This window comes from Gymnoscopelus microlampas, assembly GCF_963454915.1.
Source record: "Gymnoscopelus microlampas genome assembly, chromosome: 4".
Taxonomy (NCBI): Eukaryota; Metazoa; Chordata; class Actinopteri; order Myctophiformes; family Myctophidae; genus Gymnoscopelus; species Gymnoscopelus microlampas.
Window position 1 is genome coordinate 32,741,039 of NC_139941.1, and position 20,014 is coordinate 32,761,052.

The 20,014-nt window shown below is 42.3% G+C and overlaps 1 protein-coding gene across 3 annotated transcripts in view; it reads left to right on the forward strand.

Moving 5' to 3' along the window:
* snx2 (sorting nexin 2) overlaps positions 1-20,014 on the forward strand; it is a 29,728-nt gene that overhangs the window by 3,093 nt on the left and 6,621 nt on the right. For 2 of the 3 annotated variants that reach the window (XM_084054260.1, XM_084054259.1), the window contains 10 exons: positions 4,896-4,999; positions 6,459-6,619; positions 7,896-7,962; positions 8,589-8,632; positions 8,925-9,066; positions 9,765-9,843; positions 14,491-14,566; positions 16,581-16,694; positions 17,409-17,502; positions 17,678-17,883. In XM_084054260.1, the coding sequence (XP_083910386.1) occupies positions 4,896-4,999; positions 6,459-6,619; positions 7,896-7,962; positions 8,589-8,632; positions 8,925-9,066; positions 9,765-9,843; positions 14,491-14,566; positions 16,581-16,694; positions 17,409-17,502; positions 17,678-17,883 (1,087 nt within the window). The remainder of the gene's footprint in view (positions 1-4,895; positions 5,000-6,458; positions 6,620-7,895; positions 7,963-8,588; positions 8,633-8,924; positions 9,067-9,764; positions 9,844-14,490; positions 14,567-16,580; positions 16,695-17,408; positions 17,503-17,677; positions 17,884-20,014) is intronic. The other variant, XM_084054261.1, reaches the window with a different exon arrangement.

A 20,014-nucleotide genomic window follows, 5' to 3' on the forward strand; every position in this document is an offset into this window, starting at 1 on the left:
ATTGCTCCCCTTTCACTAGGAATTACTTCACAATACAGAAATACTCTCGAAGTACCATTTCAGGTCGTCTTTGATAGTACATAGGCCTATGGCATAGTCTAATCTTGACCTATGACATTACATTAAAACATAGGCTGGGCTACAGAGTAGTTAGTGGTATTTGTCTTTCTCTGTAGGCTGTTCAGTGGACATTGTAGGCATTGTACTGTCACCACCCTGTCTATACACTGAAGAGAGACAGTTTTTTAAATTAAGATTTAAAGCTACAATACAGGAATTATTTAATGCATGAAAGCGTTATTTCAATCAATCTGTAATTAATATAATTAGCAGATCTACAGCAGTGGTTGGAGGTGGTCTCCTCTTACTCTTCAATTGAGAGATTGTGACCCTGTTGTTGTCAGGTGGACACCCACTGGTTGACAAATTCAGTCAAGTTATTCGAAGCACACCGGACACTAAAGGTGCGTTCGGATAAATAGCACTGAGCGCACTGGCCAATACAAACTAATACGTGAGTGCGCTCCCGGTGTGCATTTCTGAACGCACCCTAGATGTGCCGCCATCTTTTGTTGTAGTTTGGACGTCATTGTAATGACCTTTATCCACCGGGAGAGGGAGACAACGGACATACATCTGATAGTGTAGCTGTTGCTAATGGTAACACACCCTGTAATAAACGATCAAAAGCAGTTTAGACACGTTTTATCGTAGATAGCATGCTACATTTCATGTATAGTGGCTGCCTAGTCATGGTCACACTTTGGGCTTCTATCATTGTATCCAGTGCAGTACTGTGTTGCTCAGTGGCTAACTACTGCTTTATGCGGTTGCATCTATCAGGGATTTGTCATTCTTATTATGCCGGAAGCACTTTCCACCAGTACTGGCCTGGGTATTGTGGCAATGAAGATTCTTGTTCTGCCTTTTCATTCTCTTCCCTTCCTTACTACCCACTCTATTTTCCCTCCTTTTTACAAGTGCACTGTGCAGATACGTTATGAAAAATAATCATATATTGTCCACGCAAAAGGTGAATGCCAAGTCTGCAATCACGCTGTGGTCAAGATGTGGAACTATTTGTAGTGGCACTGGCATATCCTCTTCTGTACAACTTTGCCCTTCTCTAACTCTTCCCACACACACACACACACACACACACACACACACACACACACACACACACACACACACACACACACACACACACACACACACACACACACACACACACACACACACACACACACACACACACACACACACACTGACAGGTATGTGGTGATGCTCACTGCGATCGTGAGACAGGCAAGCTTGAAAAGGCCATATCCATACCCATGTTTGGATGTCATCGTGCAACCTGCACAGTGTAGGGTTGTGGATGGGTCGTGGTTGAACTTTTTGCAATGGGATGCATGAATACAAATAATATATATAGTCCAATATCACCTTAACAGATACAGTACTGTACATAGAAAACACAAAATAAAAGTCTTAATAAGTGCATCTTTAGTAGTCAGGGAAAGGCTGGCCCAATTCTGGTAAGAAGAGTTATTGTTTATGACTTCAAGACAGGGATGTGAGTTACTCAACATCTGGCTCTCACTTGCGCACACACAAACACATACTGTACACAGAAAGCCTTGTTTTTGGAACACGTCAGTATTCTGTCTTCACTATCCCACTGCCTGAGCTCTGTTCCTGCACTGTCATAGCTCTGTTTCTCTGGTGCACTGTGTGTGTGTATTCATACTTGTGCATGCATGCATGCACAGGTGAGAGTGTATGTGTGCACACTTTGTGTGAGTGTGCATGAGTTTTTGTATCTCTGCTGTCATTTGTCAGTGGTGTTAGAGCTGTTAGAGTCATTGGGTCTGTCATCCTCCTTCCTTGTGATCAGCGGAGTGAGTCTGGGCTTTTATAGTTAGGACACTCCCTTGACTGTGTCCAATAAACACAGAATACATTGGACCTGCACGTGAACTCCTATGACCTTATACACATAGCCTGCATACATACAAAAGCTTTATGGCGGACCGTTGTGTTAAGTGGAGTTTTGCCAACACAGATCTGTAGCGTTAATTTATCGCCACGGTTAAATTAACAGCACGGATTTCAGTCTGGCTTTAACCTGCCACTTTTTCCTCCATGGTCTGCAGCCTGTGCAGTGATTTTGGCAGATAAATGGAATTTCAGACAGTCTGCTATGTCATTTAGGCAACTAAAGTGATGGAGGTTCATTCATTGGCAGCACTCAGGGACAGATGTTTTTTTTAGGATTTCAGTTTTTAGGACCATTCGTCTACTCACCACCAAGCCATTCACCTTAATGTTTTTCTGTGGATTGTGTTCACAATAGTGTTACAGAATACAGATAATTTAGTTTATGTTAAAAAAAAACATGTGACACTGGTCACAACAAGCTGGTGTTGAACCGAGGACATCACAATCTAGGGATCCATGATATTGCAAATTTGTCTGATACCCGATGATCGATACCGATAACCAAGACCCATATTGCATTTACCTTACACTGTTATACAGTAACTCTGTTTCTAGGTGAAAAAAATAGAGACTTCTAAAAAAGACAGTGCCTTCTTATTACCTGATTCTTTAGGCCTAATGCACATTTTAGTTGAAGCAACTTGCATGTAGTAAAGATGTAACCTTTATCTTTACTTAAAATGTCAGTCATCACGAAAGGCTTTTTCAGCTTTCGGCTGTCGGTATTATTTTGCCAATGCTGATTTCACCGATATTGCATTTTATTTAGTAAATATGTCCAATACCGATATGATGAACGATTAATTGTGCATCCCTAAATCTATGCCTTCGATTGTTGTAAATGTGATATATAAATAAAGCTGGATTTGATTTGATTACAGTGTAGTACAAACAGTATTAACTGACTGAGCCACTCTTAAGCTGTCTGTAAAACCGTCTACTGCTAGCTGACCAATGATACCAATAGACTGACCTGAGAGAGTGTGTCCAAAGGCCTGTGGTGTCCCTTTCTTGCTCTAGCATACCCGTGGAATCTCATGTTTCTCCTCCTATCGCCTCTCTCTTACATGGTTTTGCTTGGATCACAGGAATATTTCTGAGTATAATGGCTCTGGTAAATGTCTATGTAAAATGGTCAGACAGAGCTAAAAATTGATAGGTTGGCCACTTCCTGGTTATCTGATATGAGAGATGAGATTTACTGGAAATTCATGCTTGCAGAACGAGGGATGCACAATTAATTACATGTAATAAGAAAATGTATGATCATAGAATATAATTTTGCCTGCATTATCTGAACTTTTAAATTACCATGGCTTCTGCGCTTGAAAATGCCCACGTTTTGAAATGCATTCATGATTTGATTTGTCTGTGATCACAATATCTTGCACATGATTATCATGTTGGATAATCAGTCATCAACAATAAATCACTAATGTAGGCTAAACCGCCACACACACACACACGCGTGCGCGCACAGTCGCACACACACACTTTTGCTGAGTAAGGAAGGAGGAAGCGACTCTTTATCATCACTCAGATCCTCTCCTTTCCTGTCCGCTCATTCCTCAACTCCTCACATCCTCCATTCATCCTTTTCTTTTATTCTGTCCTCTCAGCTAATTCTTCTGTCCTTTCCTCTCCACAGCATCACGTCTTCCTTCCTAACTCGTAACCCCAGGCCAGTTCGACCCTTTCTGAGTACTGGAATCCTTATATGAACCCAACAAGTATTTGGTCATAGGTATTCACAACAAAGAAGCAAGGAAACGGAAGCAAGGAATTTCGTTATATCTTAAAATAGCAGATCTACAAGTCACATTGAGACGCATTGTGAGCTTGTAGATCTATTTTCACAATTTTCTTTGCTTTTGGTAATTGTTCATTAATAGTAATCGAGGCAAAGGTTTGAAATAATCGTTATGATTTGAAGTCATTTCGCCCAACCCTACTTTCTACGGGTCTGTTTCTACACTGCAAAATCATTTGTCATTTTAACTAAGAGATGACGCTCAGAATCTTACAGTGTACGTTTCTCTTGTGGTGTTTCAACTGTGGTCTGCATCAGGGATGTTCTGTGGAAGAGCAGATCAGAGGGGCTGATTGTGTTTCCTGTATCTATTAGCTGTCAGGAAGAGAGCAGGGCTTGTGCCATGATCTGTGGTTAAGTCAGAACGATGAGACATGGCCCGTAGGGAGAGCGTTTCACTGGAATATGCACACATACAGATGTGGTTGTTGTGCAACTTCTGCTTTTTATTGTGTGACCTGCCTGCACTGAACAGTCAAAGAAAAATAGTAAAAGTAATAATAAAAATCTTCTAACGAGTCATATTTCCTGGCACTTCTCTCTTAAGTCCTAGAACGATGGTCCTGACCTTTGTATTCTTAACTATTTTGTTGCTGGTGCTGCAGTAGAATGTGTTTTCAACACTCATTAATCTTTATACAAGTTGGTGGAATTCTATAACCTTGGTTTGACTAACCAGGAGGAGGAAATTAATTATCTTAAGGTTACTATCTGGAATGAGTCCTAAGCTAAGCCTTTTCCTCAAACGCAGATTCCAGTCCAAAACTATTCTGGGATCAAGAAGGTTTATAGCAGTTTTTTATGAGATGTCCATATTTAAAGTTGCCCAGAAAAAGATCTATAAATCTTGAATTTGGTGTAGGTCACTCAGGTCTGTCCCAAGACCTACAGTAATGTGTTTGTGTGTGTGTGTGTGTGTGTGTGTGTGTGTGTGTGTGTGTGTGTGTGTGTGTGTGTGTGTGTGTGTGTGTGTGTGTGTGTGTGTGTGTGTGTGTGTGTGTGTGTGTGTGTGTGTGTGTGTGTGTGTGTGTGTGTGTGTGTGTGTGTGTGTGTGTGTGTGTGTGTGTGTGTGTGTGTGTTTGCAGTCAGAGCCTGCCAGTCTGCCAGCGGAGGATGTCAGTAGCAACTCTAATGGACCCAAACAGGACGCACTCTTTGATGATGACCCTGAAGACCTGTTTGCAGGTACACACACACACACACACACACACACACACACACACACACACACACACAGAGAGAGAGCTTATTTATTTACATACAGTACGTCTACTAATATGTATATTGACTTTTAGTTAATATTGGAGAAATTACTGTCAAACATAATGATACATCCCAATTTAAGGAAGTTCTACACAGGCTAGAGAAACAAACTAGAAGTCCTGGTAACATTCATAAAATAGTACATATACTGTACATAAAATACATACTAGCAACAACAAGGCAGCCTAGAATTGTGCATAGTTGAAGTTGAACTACGTTTGGCATCTTCAGCACCATCCAGTGGACAAACATTCATACATCTACCTTACAATTGGAATCTACAGTCATGCGCGAGAATGTTTGTACGGTTCAGTGTTGCCAGATTGCGCACAAGCAACAAGCAACCAGCTTCATGCAAACACACCGCGCTGCGCACTGCGCATGCGTGGACGCTCTTTCCCTAACCAATTACACGCCACTTCACGCTTACAACTCCTGGACATGGCAACCCCCGCAACCCCGCCCCCCATCCAAATACTACTGTCTGTCTGACTCTTTGGGAGGGTTGAACGCAGCGAACGCCGTCTCGCTGGGCTGAGCGGGCTGCTTCATCAATCTGTGCCGCACATTCTGGTCCTGCAAGAGCCTGTGTGAATAGATAGATAGATGAACGGGTGAAATGTGTCCGTCTCTCAGTTTGCTTTCGTTTTCGGTTTGCGTCTCGAAACAAACACTGCTGTTGCTCTCGCTTTTGGTTTGCGTGTCGAAAACGTCTACAGCCTACTACACGAGAGCCTCGCGCCAGCGACTAGACGGAAGGGTCGCGTAGCGACCCGCACCTCTAGTGACTTACATTCAGGCAGACAGAGGGATATACTCCTCATTACAATAGTTTCACACTCAACTAAAAGACCAAACTTGATGTTGCCAAAAGTAAAATGAGAAATTAAATATGTTTTCAGACGTGATTTAAAAGATGTATAGTCTACTTTTGTGAAAGTATTTGGACTAGTTTGTCATCCTATCTGTTTGTGGAATGCCATGTGTGCACTTCAGTTTGTAACTTCCTCATTCCCTCACAGACTCAACTAGACCACATACATACACACACACGCACGCACGCACGCACGCACGCACGCACGCACGCACGCACGCACGCACGCACGCACGCACGCACGCACGCACGCACGCACGCACGCACGCACGCACGCACGCACACACACACACACACACACACACACACACACACACACACACACACACACACACACACACACACACACACACACACACACACACACTCTCATTCTCTTTGTTTCCTTCTGTAGTTTTTGTGTGCAAAAGAAGCAGCAGAGAAGCATACTGTACACTTGCGTACCTGGCGCATGAACACACACATACTCTGACCTAACCTATTTTGTCTGTGTGTGGTGTGTTGTAGAAGCAACAGAAGAAGTATCATTGGACAGTCCAGAGAGGGACGTCCTCCTGTCTGATGGCCCCTCCCCTGCTATTACTCCTATAACCCCGCCCATCTCTGTGATCACGCCCCGCCTTACGCTGGACCACGATGACCTGTTCACACACACGTCCTTTGATGAGGTACACATACAAACACACTTTGACCTGCTCACATACACTTCTTTTCACAAAGACAGTGGACCTCATTCACTAAGCTCGAGTTCGCACATCATTTGTAGTTGTACTTATGCGGATATCTGCAACTTTCTACGTTCAGACTCTGATTCATCAATCCTTTTTTTTTGTGCGTGGATTTGGACGGACGTACACTCAAACTCACGTCTGCCCTGGAGCAGACATATGGGACTAAAGCTTGCGTACCTGTCAAAATGCCTTATAATTCATGCAAAATCAATTACAATAGTGCCAAACCTCAAATAAAATATTTGTCATCACATATAAAAGAAAAAAGATGTCAAACGATCTATTGATTGAATGCATATTATAGGCTAGACATGATACAAATTCAAACCGATTTGTATTTATTTATCAATGATGAAAATAGACTATCATGCCTTAATGTCACAGGAGCCAACAGACCCACCTCCATGTCGCGCTATTAAATGGTAATATATTGATCACATGAACACCACACAATAGCCTAATAAGTCTTACCATCTGATGAGGATACAGTATGGATGAAATCTAGCTGTGTCCAGATCCATTCCCCATTCCGACATAGGTGGATAGGATATGTTAATCCAAAAAACAGATTTCCCCTCAGTAATCAATAAAGCTCTGGTCTATAATCTATGGATAGCAGCGTTCCAGTATGCCCTGGATTCCAGCATCATCTTTTTTACCTCAGCAAAGGTGAGCAATGTTCAGTAGAAAAGGCTTAATATCCTTTCCATGGTTACGGTCCCCGCAGCCTGTGGGATCAGTAGGACTAGTAGGAGTAGCGTGGACTTAGCTTTAGGGCTGACAGTATACACACACCCACACACACACAATGCCACTCACACAACGGCAACAGATAGCGCTACAAAGATTTAAAGGACATCCTTTTATAGGCTGAGGGCCGCTTTGGATATCATGTCCATAGCACTAGCACGCAGATTGACATGCTTCGACACCGGGTCGCAAACACACCACACCACTGACCACACGCCAACAGGATGAAATGAGCACCTCTCCAAAAGTGTAACTATGTATAATTGCATAAGGAGTGCATAACCCAAAAGCCTGCATATAGTTTGGGTGCGCACAATGGCCGGGTATGGACTTAGTAACCCAGCTCACCCAGGGATATAACAAGTATTTTGAAGGTTTAGGAACCTTGTGTCTCGTGCTAAGCTTAGGTTTGTTATCCATTAATTAATAATTCAAAGTAAAATGCTGTTATTGTTCTGTGTAGATTGAAGAGGAAGAAATTGGAGACTTGATTGACATGCACATAGCAGTGTCTGATCCAGAGAAAGTTGGTGAGTACACTGGATGATACAGACTCTTACATCCTATTTAGCCCCCTACATTCGTACATACATTTATGTATGTTCATAAGCTATATCAGGTATCGGTAACCTTTTTGACATGAAGTGCCAAGTTTTCATTTTCTTGATAGTCAGTGTGCCATATCAACATTAAGTTTAATTATGACACCAGTCACGCCACGTCCAAATTAAATATTTCCAACTGATTTTGATTGTCCATAGGCTATACATAAGAACCTTTATTTTTTCTTCTTCAGAAATATTTCCTTTGATGATCATTAGACTCAGAGCGATAACTCCACGTATCTCTCAGACTCCCTCTTTTTTTTCTATTTCTATACTGTAGATATGAGGGGACTTAATTTAACAGTCTAAACTTTTTATGAATATTTAATTTTAAAAGAAAAAACCTCTCTCTCAAACTTATGCCAGTGTGCCAGTGATCACCCTCCCCCGTGCCAATGTTGGCACCCGTGCCTAAGGTTGCCTACCTATCATAGGCTGTGTGTGTGTGTGTGTGTGTGTTTACACAAGAGTAAGATAAACAAGATGTAGTGTCAATTTTATTTCAATGAAAATAAAAACATGGGGGTGGTTTATGTGTGTGTATCTTCCAGGTGACGGGATGAATGCTTACATGGCCTACAAAGTATCTACCAGGGTAAGCTATCGCTTGATTGTGGTGTCCTGTCTAGGATGTCGGAGCAAAAACCACTCTAGCAATGCTATAATGACTTGATATAATGGAATTATTCATAGCAGACAAAATAAACTCCATACATCATTATTATCTTGTTTTTTGTCACATAACCGTGTCTACCTGACATTGTATGATAATATAGTAAATTGAATCAAATCTTTTATGTAATTAAGATTTTAAATGTAACCTTTTCCCCTCTGTCTCTTTGTGTGCATCTCTCTGTTTTCTATCTCTCTCTCCCTCTGTTGCTCAGACTTCTATGTCTATGTTCAAGACAAATGAGTTCTCAGTGAAGAGACGTTTCAGTGACTTTCTAGGCCTTCACAGCAAACTGGCATCCAAATACCTGCACATAGGATACATAGTCCCTCCTGCCCCGGAGAAAAGCATTGTGGGTAAGTCAACGTCATGGATTAAAGTTCTCAGTCGTCACGATTTCAGTCATTTGGATTCCATAGAAGCCAGCATATCCTCTATGGAAGCATGTCGCGCACCGAACATAGCAGATCTACAAGCTCGCAACACATCCGGCTGCGACGTGTTGTGAGCTTATAAATCAATGCCTCAAATCTATGATTTCCTCCCTAAACATCATCAAAATGTCATGAGATTTTTTTTTTTTTTTATATTGTTCATTTTAGCTGTAGTTTACTTGATAAAAGCTAAAAAGAAATGTGTAAAGGTAAGAAAAACAGAAAGAAAACAAGGCTAGTAAGTGAAACCTATCATGGCTGTACCATGTATCGGCATTCGGCAATGTGCAACATTGTGGCCAATTTGTTAGAGGGATAGTCAGTGGCAATGTCTATATTGTGAATTCCTGGACCAAAGGAAACATTACCCTTTTGGAGGATTAACACCAAACACTAGTGCTTCGTACATGACAAAACAAAGAAGTATTGGTTATATGGTCAGCATATCACCAGGGATGTCCCATGAAAACACGTATTCATTGGATGAAAATACCAAGGGGGAAGGTCCTATGTTGCAGCTTAATTGACCCTGCAGATGGACAGCGTACATGCTTAATATGCATTTTAATTAGACATGCTTCTCTGCCTTATGTTAATTCCTTATGTTAATTTGTCTCTAGGAATGACCAAGGTGAAAGTCGGGAAGGAAGACCAGTCTTCTAATGACTTTGTGGAGAAAAGAAGATCTGCCTTAGAAAGGTAATTAAGTCACAATATTGAGTGCTGGTAATTATCCAGCTGCAATAGGGTAAGATTTTTCATCAGAGGGGAAGGGGCGCTCCAGATGGACAAAAAAGGATGTTGTGTGGAATCTCTGGCTGATAAGTTAAGTTAGAGTAAATGTCAAATAGCAAATTGAAAGTGACCATATGATATACTTCCATGTCAAACACGGAAGAGGAAGTAATCACTTCTATATGGGAATATGAAAATGCGTTGGTTAGGCCACTGGTTCTCAACATGGGGTCCGGGGACCCAAGGGGTCCTTAATCCATTAAGACCGGGCGATTCTACAAATGCCTTCTAAACCAGTAGTTCTCACACTTTCAAGGTTCTTAAAAAAAAAAATAGCAGATGATGGCAGATATATATTTTTGGGGCTTTTTTTATGCCTTTATTTTAGAGAGGGATAGGGAAAGTAGGCTGACAGGAAATGGGGAGAGAGATGGGGGGGGTGACACGCAGCAAAGGTTGTCGGGAATGGGAGTCGAACCCGTGACACGCTGTCAGGCTGGCATTGCAGCCTAGGGTGCCTGGACCGTCACGCTACGACCCAGGCCGATGACAGATATTCTTGAGTAGCCAACGCAAAAATCTAAAAGACACAGATGCTTTTGAGCTGAGTATTTGGTAGTTACAGTAAGAACCAAATGGACAGGTATGCGTCTGTAGCTCTGAGAGTGACTATAACTTCATTAGTATTGCTACTTCAACCTTAACCCTACTAGACATCTAAAATAGAGGGACAACTAAGCTAAAGTCCCTCAACTGGGTTTATACAGTTATGAGGGCAAGACACACATTCTATCATGCAAATACTTATCTATTCACTGATCTAACTCTTTTTCTCGTATACATGCAGTCTCTCTTTCTCCCCTCTCAGGCTTCCTTTCACTAACACACCTTCCCTCTCCCCATCTTGGTGTTAGAGGCTAGTTAGAGTGCTGTGTTGTCAGGTTGTCAGCAATAAAGTAGGAGGTGAGATCCTCAGCACTGGAAAGATCAGACCTGTTCAGATCTTTACTGCTTCAAAGGTTAAACCACAAATATTAGGTACATCATTATCACAACACACACACTGCCACCGCAAGGCTGTCAGAGATATACTGACACACGCACACGCACACGCACACGCACACACACACACACACACACAAAATAATCCATGTATACACATAAAGAAACACGCACAGCTACAACAGAGGCATGTTGTTTAAGTGTTTGTTGTGTGTGTTGATATGCTTGTACATGTACACGGCACGCCCACCTTTGTGTGTCCGAGTCCTTGGTGTGTGCATTTATCCGTGAGCGTGTGTCCAAGGGTTCATGTGAGTGTGCGCACGTGTATCTGTGTGTGCGTGTGTGTCCAGCTTTTGCCCTCCTGATGGATTGAATAAAGATGAGGTGAGGGCTAAAGAGGGCGGGGCTGACATTCTGCTGCCCTTTTCTACGCCAGCAGTGATTGACAGGAAGGTCAGCCAGTCTCCTGAGCCCAGTGACAGCTGATGGGGCTCAGAGCTGGAGAACTGCAGCCTGATGGATGCTGCTGGCTCACAGATACACATCGTAAAAATATCACCAACTGTGATGTCAAATATTACAGTCTATTGTGATCAATGCTAAAGTCTTCCTCTCTGGTGTTAGCGCTGAATTGCTGCTCAGGTATTATAGTTGTGATGTTGATGGGGCGCGTCCGAAAAATTCAGATTTCACCCAAGTTACACCTGTAAACCTGTTATGTGACAATACAGATTATGATATATTTCTGATATTCAGAAGCCTGTTGTTTGTATTAATGTTCTGGGCGTCTGGGTGGAGCAGGGGTAAAGTTCCTGCCCACCACCATGGAGACTAGTTTTTAGTTTGTTTGTTTTTTATTACCTTATCAGTCCCGCAGTGGGAATTCAGTTTTCTGCTGCACTCAGCTGATGGCTGCTCAGATGGTTGTAATGAGCCCTCTGAGGGGAGCCCCATAGACTGGGGCTGGGAGGAGAGCCAGTGACCTTCTGATTACCAGACGGCCTCTCTACCCACTATGCTACGACTGCCCCTAAATCCTTCTGTGTGTCCCGTTTGGCCGGGTGCTAGAAACGAACACAACTGGAGGGAAGCCAGAAAGGGCTATCTACAGTAGTTTAAAGCGACTTTGGGTACTAAGAAAAGCGCTATATAAATGTGATTCATTATTATTATTATTATTATTATTATTATTATTATTATTATTATTATTATTATTATTATTATTACAGTATGTCACTGCTCTAGTGACTCCTACAGGTTTGTCGGGCGCCTGTTCAGTGGCGAACTGAACTGATGTGCGTTACGTCCTCCCTGTGAAACTCATCACTGTGACTTAAAAAGAAGTGGCCTGGTGATTACACATGCTGGCCTACACCCTCCCTAATGACCAAACCAGTAGGAGTCAGCAGTGACAAGGGACTATAGTACAAAGGGGGAATTGGCATAATGACTAAATTGGGAGCATTTGCTAAAAACGTTTTTTTATCTAACTATATAAATGGCGAGCGACTTCCGCACCCTAGGTGCGACACCCCACAGCTCTGTTATCGAATAAAAAACGCACCGCCAGACCACATGTCGCCAACTCACTCGCCACGGCGGCCGCGCTGAATTTACGCGTCGCGTAGGGGACATCTCATTGCTCACTACACCTTTTCCACCGCGCAACATAATTAATTCTACTCACCAAATGTCGGACAAAACGGAAGGGGAGACAGCTTCGTACCGTTTACCGTGCACACCACCGACACCGCACGGCGACGGGTTTCGCCGAAACAACACGAGCGGCCGCCATTGCACTCTGCCCATGTCCTCCACAACAGCACACACACAGCTCCTTTGCTTCACCCCCCCCCCCCCCTTCTTACGTACCTCCTTTGTTCCACCCAGGCCGTTACTTTCACTTCACTCATGTCTCCATCACAATATGTCCGTCCTTCACGTGCCATGTTCATCCCAAACACAAAAACAAACAGCCTGCACGGCCACAGCACAGCACGCTGCTCAGGCTAATGTGGTAAACAAACCTGCCTAGGTTCATGACACCACAGGACTCGACAGTGATGTCATCATTATGCAACCCGGAAGTACAAATACCAAGGATAGGTCAGTGATGTCAGTCGGGTTGCCAAGTTTGCTGCCAGGTTTTAAAAAACAAGCGACAGAAACAAGCAAACCGTGCATGAAAAAAAAAAAAATGCCGAAGGGGTCCACCATGTTCCAGGGGGGTCCCCGGGGGTCCCAACACTCACAGGGGTCGGCGGACCACCAGGGGGTCCGCGGACCACCAAAGTAACAATCACTATTAACATTTTTTTTTTTTTTTTTCCTTTTGGACACTTTTACTCCGGCGATTTGGGTACCCCAATATACACGCACCCACGCTGGGCCCCGTGCGCGGCTGGGGTTGAGGGGGGCGTAGCCCCCCGAAACTCTAGTTAATGAATAATTTGCCAATCAGTCAGTTAAACCCAACAAGCAGCACTTCCCAGGGTGTTGATTGAACTACTTCAGAATCAACTTTATTGTCACATCACTACACAAGTAAGGATGTAAAAGAGTGGGTGAAACTCTTCTTCGTACAAGCTTCTTTACTTCCAACTTTGGTACTTACGTACAATAAAGGTGTAGAGGTACATTTTAAAGGTAGGGTAAGTGATTTACTTTGGTTAGAATAAGTGTTAAATAGCTCTATATTCTGATAGTTCTCATTGCTATAGTGTGTTTGTTCTGTAAAATGAGTCTCCCATGTCTCTCCAGCTCTTTATTGAACAGAAAATGTATTTTCAGTGCTCTCTCCTGATTGGCTTAAATTTTGTCACCTACCTGAAGATTTACTATATTCTGTTTACTAAAGAGCTGGAGAGACCCCTGTGACTGAACAAACGCTCTGTAGGAATGATTACTATCAGAATATAGTACTTTAACCTTTTTAACAAAAAATAAATCACTTACCCTACCTTTAATGTTCTATCTTTTATTGTTTATACATTTACATTTTAAATATCTCCCATAGGTGAATGGATATGCATTGAACCAGAAATATAGCCTCTGCCGAGTTGAATCATTCAATGGCTTTATTGCAAAGAGTAAAGATATTCATGCATTCATTTCAGATGAGTATCATTAGAACAGAATCCTTAGAGCTAATTATTAGCTCACTTGTTTTTTTTGCTGCCTCATCTAAAACATGTTTGGAAGTTTGGAAGTGCCAGCATTAACATCTGATGCTGATTAGTTGCCTGTCTCCATGACAATCTGCCAACTATCCAACCACGGAACTGGCCCCCCGTATAGACTATGCCTGGGAACTCTCTCTGTCAACTTCAGTAAATATAACTCTATAGCGAGTTAACACAAGTTACTGTGATTGTCATACAAGTGCTTTGTCCTTCATCACAAACATAACAAGCAGTAGTATGTCTTACAAGGGTACGAGATTTACTGTACAACTCAACATTCATGTCAAGCTAGAAGGTCAGATAAGCGGAAAGTGAGTGCCAGATAAGAGATTAGGTTTAAAGTGATTGTATTTGGTTGCCAAGATATTGTTCTGGATGAATAGAAAACATGAATATTGTCTCCATCTTGTGTCCCGTCTACCAGATATCTGATGAGAACAGTGAAGCACCCTGTCCTGCTGAAGGACCCAGATGTTCTGCAGTTTCTGGAGAGTTCAGAGGTACAAACCAGATGTTTTTACTCAGAAAAGCCTCTGTGCTGGTTATGCTGTCACTGACAAGTGAATATATTCTTTCCACTACAAGAAACTACTGAAATAGTCAGGAGTTGTTAACCACTTAAGCCTTATATAATCTGTTGTATGATGAATAATGAAAATAGCCGATCTACTAACTACTCACTCGGAAATCTGCTATTGACGCAAATTTCAGAAATGTATTATATCTTTTGGGATACTTTGCGCCTATAATAATGTTCAAAATAGGGATGCAAGGATTAAAGTGGTTAAAGGAGAATTAAACCCATGACCTCCTGGAGTTGCTCACAAACCTGTTATACTGATAGTCAGAAAATAAATTCTACCACACTGCTAACTCTATAGCCCATTTCATAGCGTGTTATACAGAGTATGGACTGAACGATCAACATCACCGTCCTTATAGCGCTGCAGCTAGTGGAGATACAAATACAGAAATCTAACAAGCAATTTGCACGCTATGCCCCTTTGTGCTTATTTTAAATTATGCTTATTATTATCATTATCTTCTTGCTATTTTGTGTTGTTGTATCAGCACAGTCTTTGCAGACTTTAGGGTTTAGTGTGTGACAAATAAACCCCTCATTATTCTTGATTCTACTGTCCTTTTGTACTGTAAAGGTAAAAACACTCCAAACATAAGGAAACATTCACAGAATAGTCCTGGTTTGGGAAAGGAAAACACTAGAAGAAGAATCTGTTTCAGTTTTTCAGTCGGCTTGAACCCTCACTTCCTTTACCCGTAACTGGGAGCTGCAAACTTTCCAACAGGGGCAAACAAACAAACAAGGGCCCCTGTTAATGGCTAAAAACTAACTGGTTTTATTGGCTTCCCAGCTATTTTCTGCCTCATTTTATTGCTGGCCATCGTTTCAACAAACCCTCTCTAATTCTTTGTTATCAGGCCTCCGTTCTCCATTTAAACCATGTTGGGGGGATTAGGTTTAGAGCTAGCCCGGTGTCATTTGGGTCCCAGAATAAATGGCCCGGTGTCACAGCTTTAAACAGATGTATCGGTTGGCCGCCTGACCGAGCGTGTCCCTTCATCCATCTGTCCGTCTGTCTATCCCCTCTTAATGAAATGCAACTAGAGAACCTAGGAGGGGACAAATGGGACCACTCTCAATTGAAAGCTATTTTTGCCCTCCTCCCTCCTCCCCCCCTCTGTCACCTCTCCTGAGGGTCCCAGGGCTGTGGTTTTCCCCAGGCTGCTGCCTGCTCTATTAAATGAGATTGTACTGGTCTTTGGAGGGAATTTACTACTGTCAGCTTGGAGGAAAAACCTAGTATCTCCACTCTAAGTAAACTTGGCTAGAATGGAGGAAAGGCAGACTTGTTTTCAGATTGGCATCCTGTTTTGGAGCTGAAGGTTGTCTTTTGTGGGATGTGGGTGCTGGTGAGTTATAGAGTTACACGTTTTTGACATTAAAGCATTTGTATGAAATATGAGAGGTGAGAGAACCCGACAACACCTTAAAGCTAGCTGTGGCTTAGTGTTACGAGCAGCAGCTACAAAGACACAAAGGAAAGATAGAAAAGATAAACAGTTAACAGGAGCTGGATTAAGAAACATTGTAAGACCTGGATGACGTGAACAGAGAGACAAAGACAATCAGAGAGTATAACAGAATTAGAGCAAGACAGACACATAATTAGTGAGAAACTGAGTTAAAGATTGCAAGACAGAGAAAAACAAACAAAAGCTTAAAGACAAAGAAAAATGTGGGGAAATGGACAGCGACAGAGAGAACCAGACAGAGACTTGAGAAAACTATGTGAGAGAAACGGCAAAATAGAACAAAAGAGAAATGGAGAAAAACAAAATGAGATGTGAAAAGAGAAATGTGGGGTGCGTTGCATCGTGGGATACACTCCTGGGGTCATGGGCCTGCTTTTTTTCCTCTCTTTTTTGCCTACTAACCAGTTTGTTTGTACCTGCTAACCCGTTTGTTGGCCCCTATTTGTCTTGGTTTCCAAGCTGCCGCGGGCCGTTAGCACCCAGGCACTGAGTGGAGCGGGACTCCTTCGTATGGTCAACAAAGCTGCTGATGCTGTCAACAAGATGACCATCAAGATGAATGAATCAGACGCTGTAAGAGATATGAATTAATGAATTAACTCTCTCAGTGCCACACAACGAGATATCCTGAGTTTTTTTCTGAATGCCCTCAGTGCCAGAACGAAAAATCCAGAGTAAAAATAAATAAAAATAAAATAAAAAATAACTTATAACTGAAAAAGGCTGTATCTCGCTTCCTAAGCACTTTTTTTTACTTTGAAAAAAAATAAAAAAAACTGCTGGCACAGTATGAACATATTTTTTTATTTCATTGGCACTGAGAGAGTTATGGACAACATGATCACTAAGATGAATGTATAAGATGCTGTAAGAGAAGAACGAACAAATGAATGAATTAATTAATTAACAAGATGGAATCAAGATGAACAAATCAGATGCCGTAAGAAAGATGGGGGGAGCCAAAAATGAGTGAATGATTGAGGGGAGGAGGAGATGGGGTATATGTCGGAGGTGTGGAGGTGATGGAGATATGAGGAGAGGAGAAGGTGGAGAAACCTGGTGGAAGGAGAGATGGAGAGAGGAGGGGTGGATGAAGCGATTGATAGAGGTGGAGACGAGGAGGATAGAGGGAGGAGAGAGAGGCAAGAGAGAATGATAAAGGGTGTGAGGGGTTCATCAAATGAATTTATGTTTACATCTGTGCCTTGAGAAACCATGATGTTTACCTCTTTCTCTCTCTGTGTGTGTGTGTGTGTGTGTGTGTGTGTGTGTGTGTGTGTGGTGTAGTGGTTTGAAGAAAAGCAGCAGCAGTTTGAGAATTTGGACATTCAACTGAGGAAGCTTCATGCCAGTGTAGAGTCACTGGTCTGTCACCGTAAAGGTATTGTGTGTGTTCCTGTTTTATACCCACCAGGACTCCCTGGATGTTCATCTGTGGATGTCCTGTTGCCAGATGGTGACAGAAAATGCAGGCGGCTATCACCTGATAGTCCTGCACACATTCATGCAAAGACATGCATTCTTGCGATCTAACAATATTGTCCTCTCCTCTCCAGAGCTGTCGGTGAACACAGCGCTGTTTGCCAAGTCGGCGGCCATGTTGGGTAACAGTGAGGACCACACAGCTCTGTCGCGGGCGCTATCCCAGCTGGCGGAGGTAGAGGAAAAGATAGACCAGCTCCACCAGGAACAGGCCAATGCAGACTTCCACCTCTTTTCTGAACTTTTGGGGGACTACGTACGCCTTATCATTGCTGTCAAGGTAAAATGAACGCTAGTTCATTCTACTCAAAAACAGAGCAGAGTACAATTTGTATATTAGACTACTAAATAGAATAATAGGTAGAAATGAGACCAGACCAGCACAAACCTCTAACTCCTCTCTAAACTGATTGCAGACGATGTGCTACTCATTATTGCTGTCAGGGTTCATTTAGCTTCAGGTATTTCTACTTTAGAGTAGTAAATACACCAGGACAACCTGCATCAGACCAACACAGATTTCTACCTCTTTTGCACTCTAGCTCTTCTAGCTCTTAATATGTGATGATATCGGTATCGGCCATATCGTCCTTAAAACATTTTTTAAAGTATTTTTTTTATGATGAATGCTGCAGATTCAATCAATGTTTTCTGGGGAATCTTTCAAAAGAGTTAAGTAAAAATACTACATTTAAGTTGTTTGAACTAATATATGCACCTGTAGGCCTAATAACCCCAGAATCACAGTTACTGTATAAGAGGTGTACTCTAAGGTAAACCCTACAGGTAACTTGTATTGCAAGTGTATCGGTATCATCCGATTTGACCGTGCAATGAATCGGTAATAAGATATTGGCCAAAATGTCAACATTGTGCATCCCTAGTTGCAAGTCGAAGTCCCACAATCATATCTGTAGATGATTTGGTAGATGCGTGCAACAGCCTCTCTTGAGCAAGGCAGCGGAACCCTAACTAGAATAGAATAGAATGGACTTTTGCACGAATGCATAGGAAATCTTGGAGCTCAGCTCCCAGGGTCAGCATTTGAAAAAGACAGAAAATACAGACAAGACAGAGAAAACATTCATCCTACAATCCTACATATACAGTATCTTACCATACTCTTTAAAAGGCAAATATAATAAATAAGTACTTCATAGACTAACTAAAAACAGTGCAAATAATAGTGCAATTCATCTATCATGATTCAGTTAATCTGTCATGATTCAGTTAATCTGTCATGATTCAGTTAATCTGTCATGATTCAGTTCATCTGTCATGATTCAGTTCATCTGTCATGATTCAGTTCATCTGTCATGATTCAGTTCATCTGTCATATTGGCTGCCGTCCTTAATTAGGCAGGAAAAAAACTGTTAAAGCGTGTCCTGTGGATGGAGATGCTCTCTGGCCTGTGGTGTCTCAGGTTGTATCCCGAGTCCCTACTACTAACTACTTCAATTAATACATTTGTAAAGCAATGTATCACAAATGAAAATACGTAACATACCCATATGGAGACCACTTGAAACTGGATTTTCAGGCCGCTTCACATCCTGAAAATCTAGTATTTCAAAACGTATAAAACATATGGAGTGCTGATCTGTCCAGTGGTTTGCAAGATTATCTCTAGACGCACTCCTCATTGACAGCTATCCTCTTGCAGAGCCACACCTGGTCCCATTCATGCCACATTATAACGCCTTTCTTTACACCATAACACCATTGTCTAGTAGTCGCTATTCTATTAGCTCCGTTGTTGCATTTGCCCCTTTAGAGCTAGGTTAGTTGCATTATCTGAGTATAGAGCAGAATAATTGCCCCTGTACTGCTGACTTACCCATCTACCACCCCTCTTGTTTAAGCTGCTGGATCTCTAACACCAAAGTCCAGGTAGGATTGACTCACTGAAAGATAGAAGACGGTGCTGAGCACAAGACCAGGCTGAGCAAATGGACCAGAGTAGAGTAACAATGATAATATATCCTAGCTATAATACAATATACCCTCAACTGTTACATCCTTGCACTATTAGAGGCTGGATAGCTCTGCTGCTGATCCCTTAATGTTATTGGCAGTATCCATATTATTTTTCTCAATACAACTGCCTTCCCATGAATGAAAATGCAGACAATTTTGCACGGAGCTCCAGTCCCAAACCATGTACAGTGTACTCAAATATGGGGCCTATTCTCCCGATGATGGCACCATAGCAACAATCTAAACATTTTTTATATGTTTGCTAAAAATCAGCAGCATGGCTTTGTAACTTTTATAAACACTAGACCATACCCGGTCGGCGCAGCGCATCCGTGGGGGGATATGCGCACATGATCTGGCAACCCGGGAGGCAGTTCGTCCCATAGCTGGGCAGCCCCGTAACCATGGCGACCGTGTTTGACACAAAAACGCT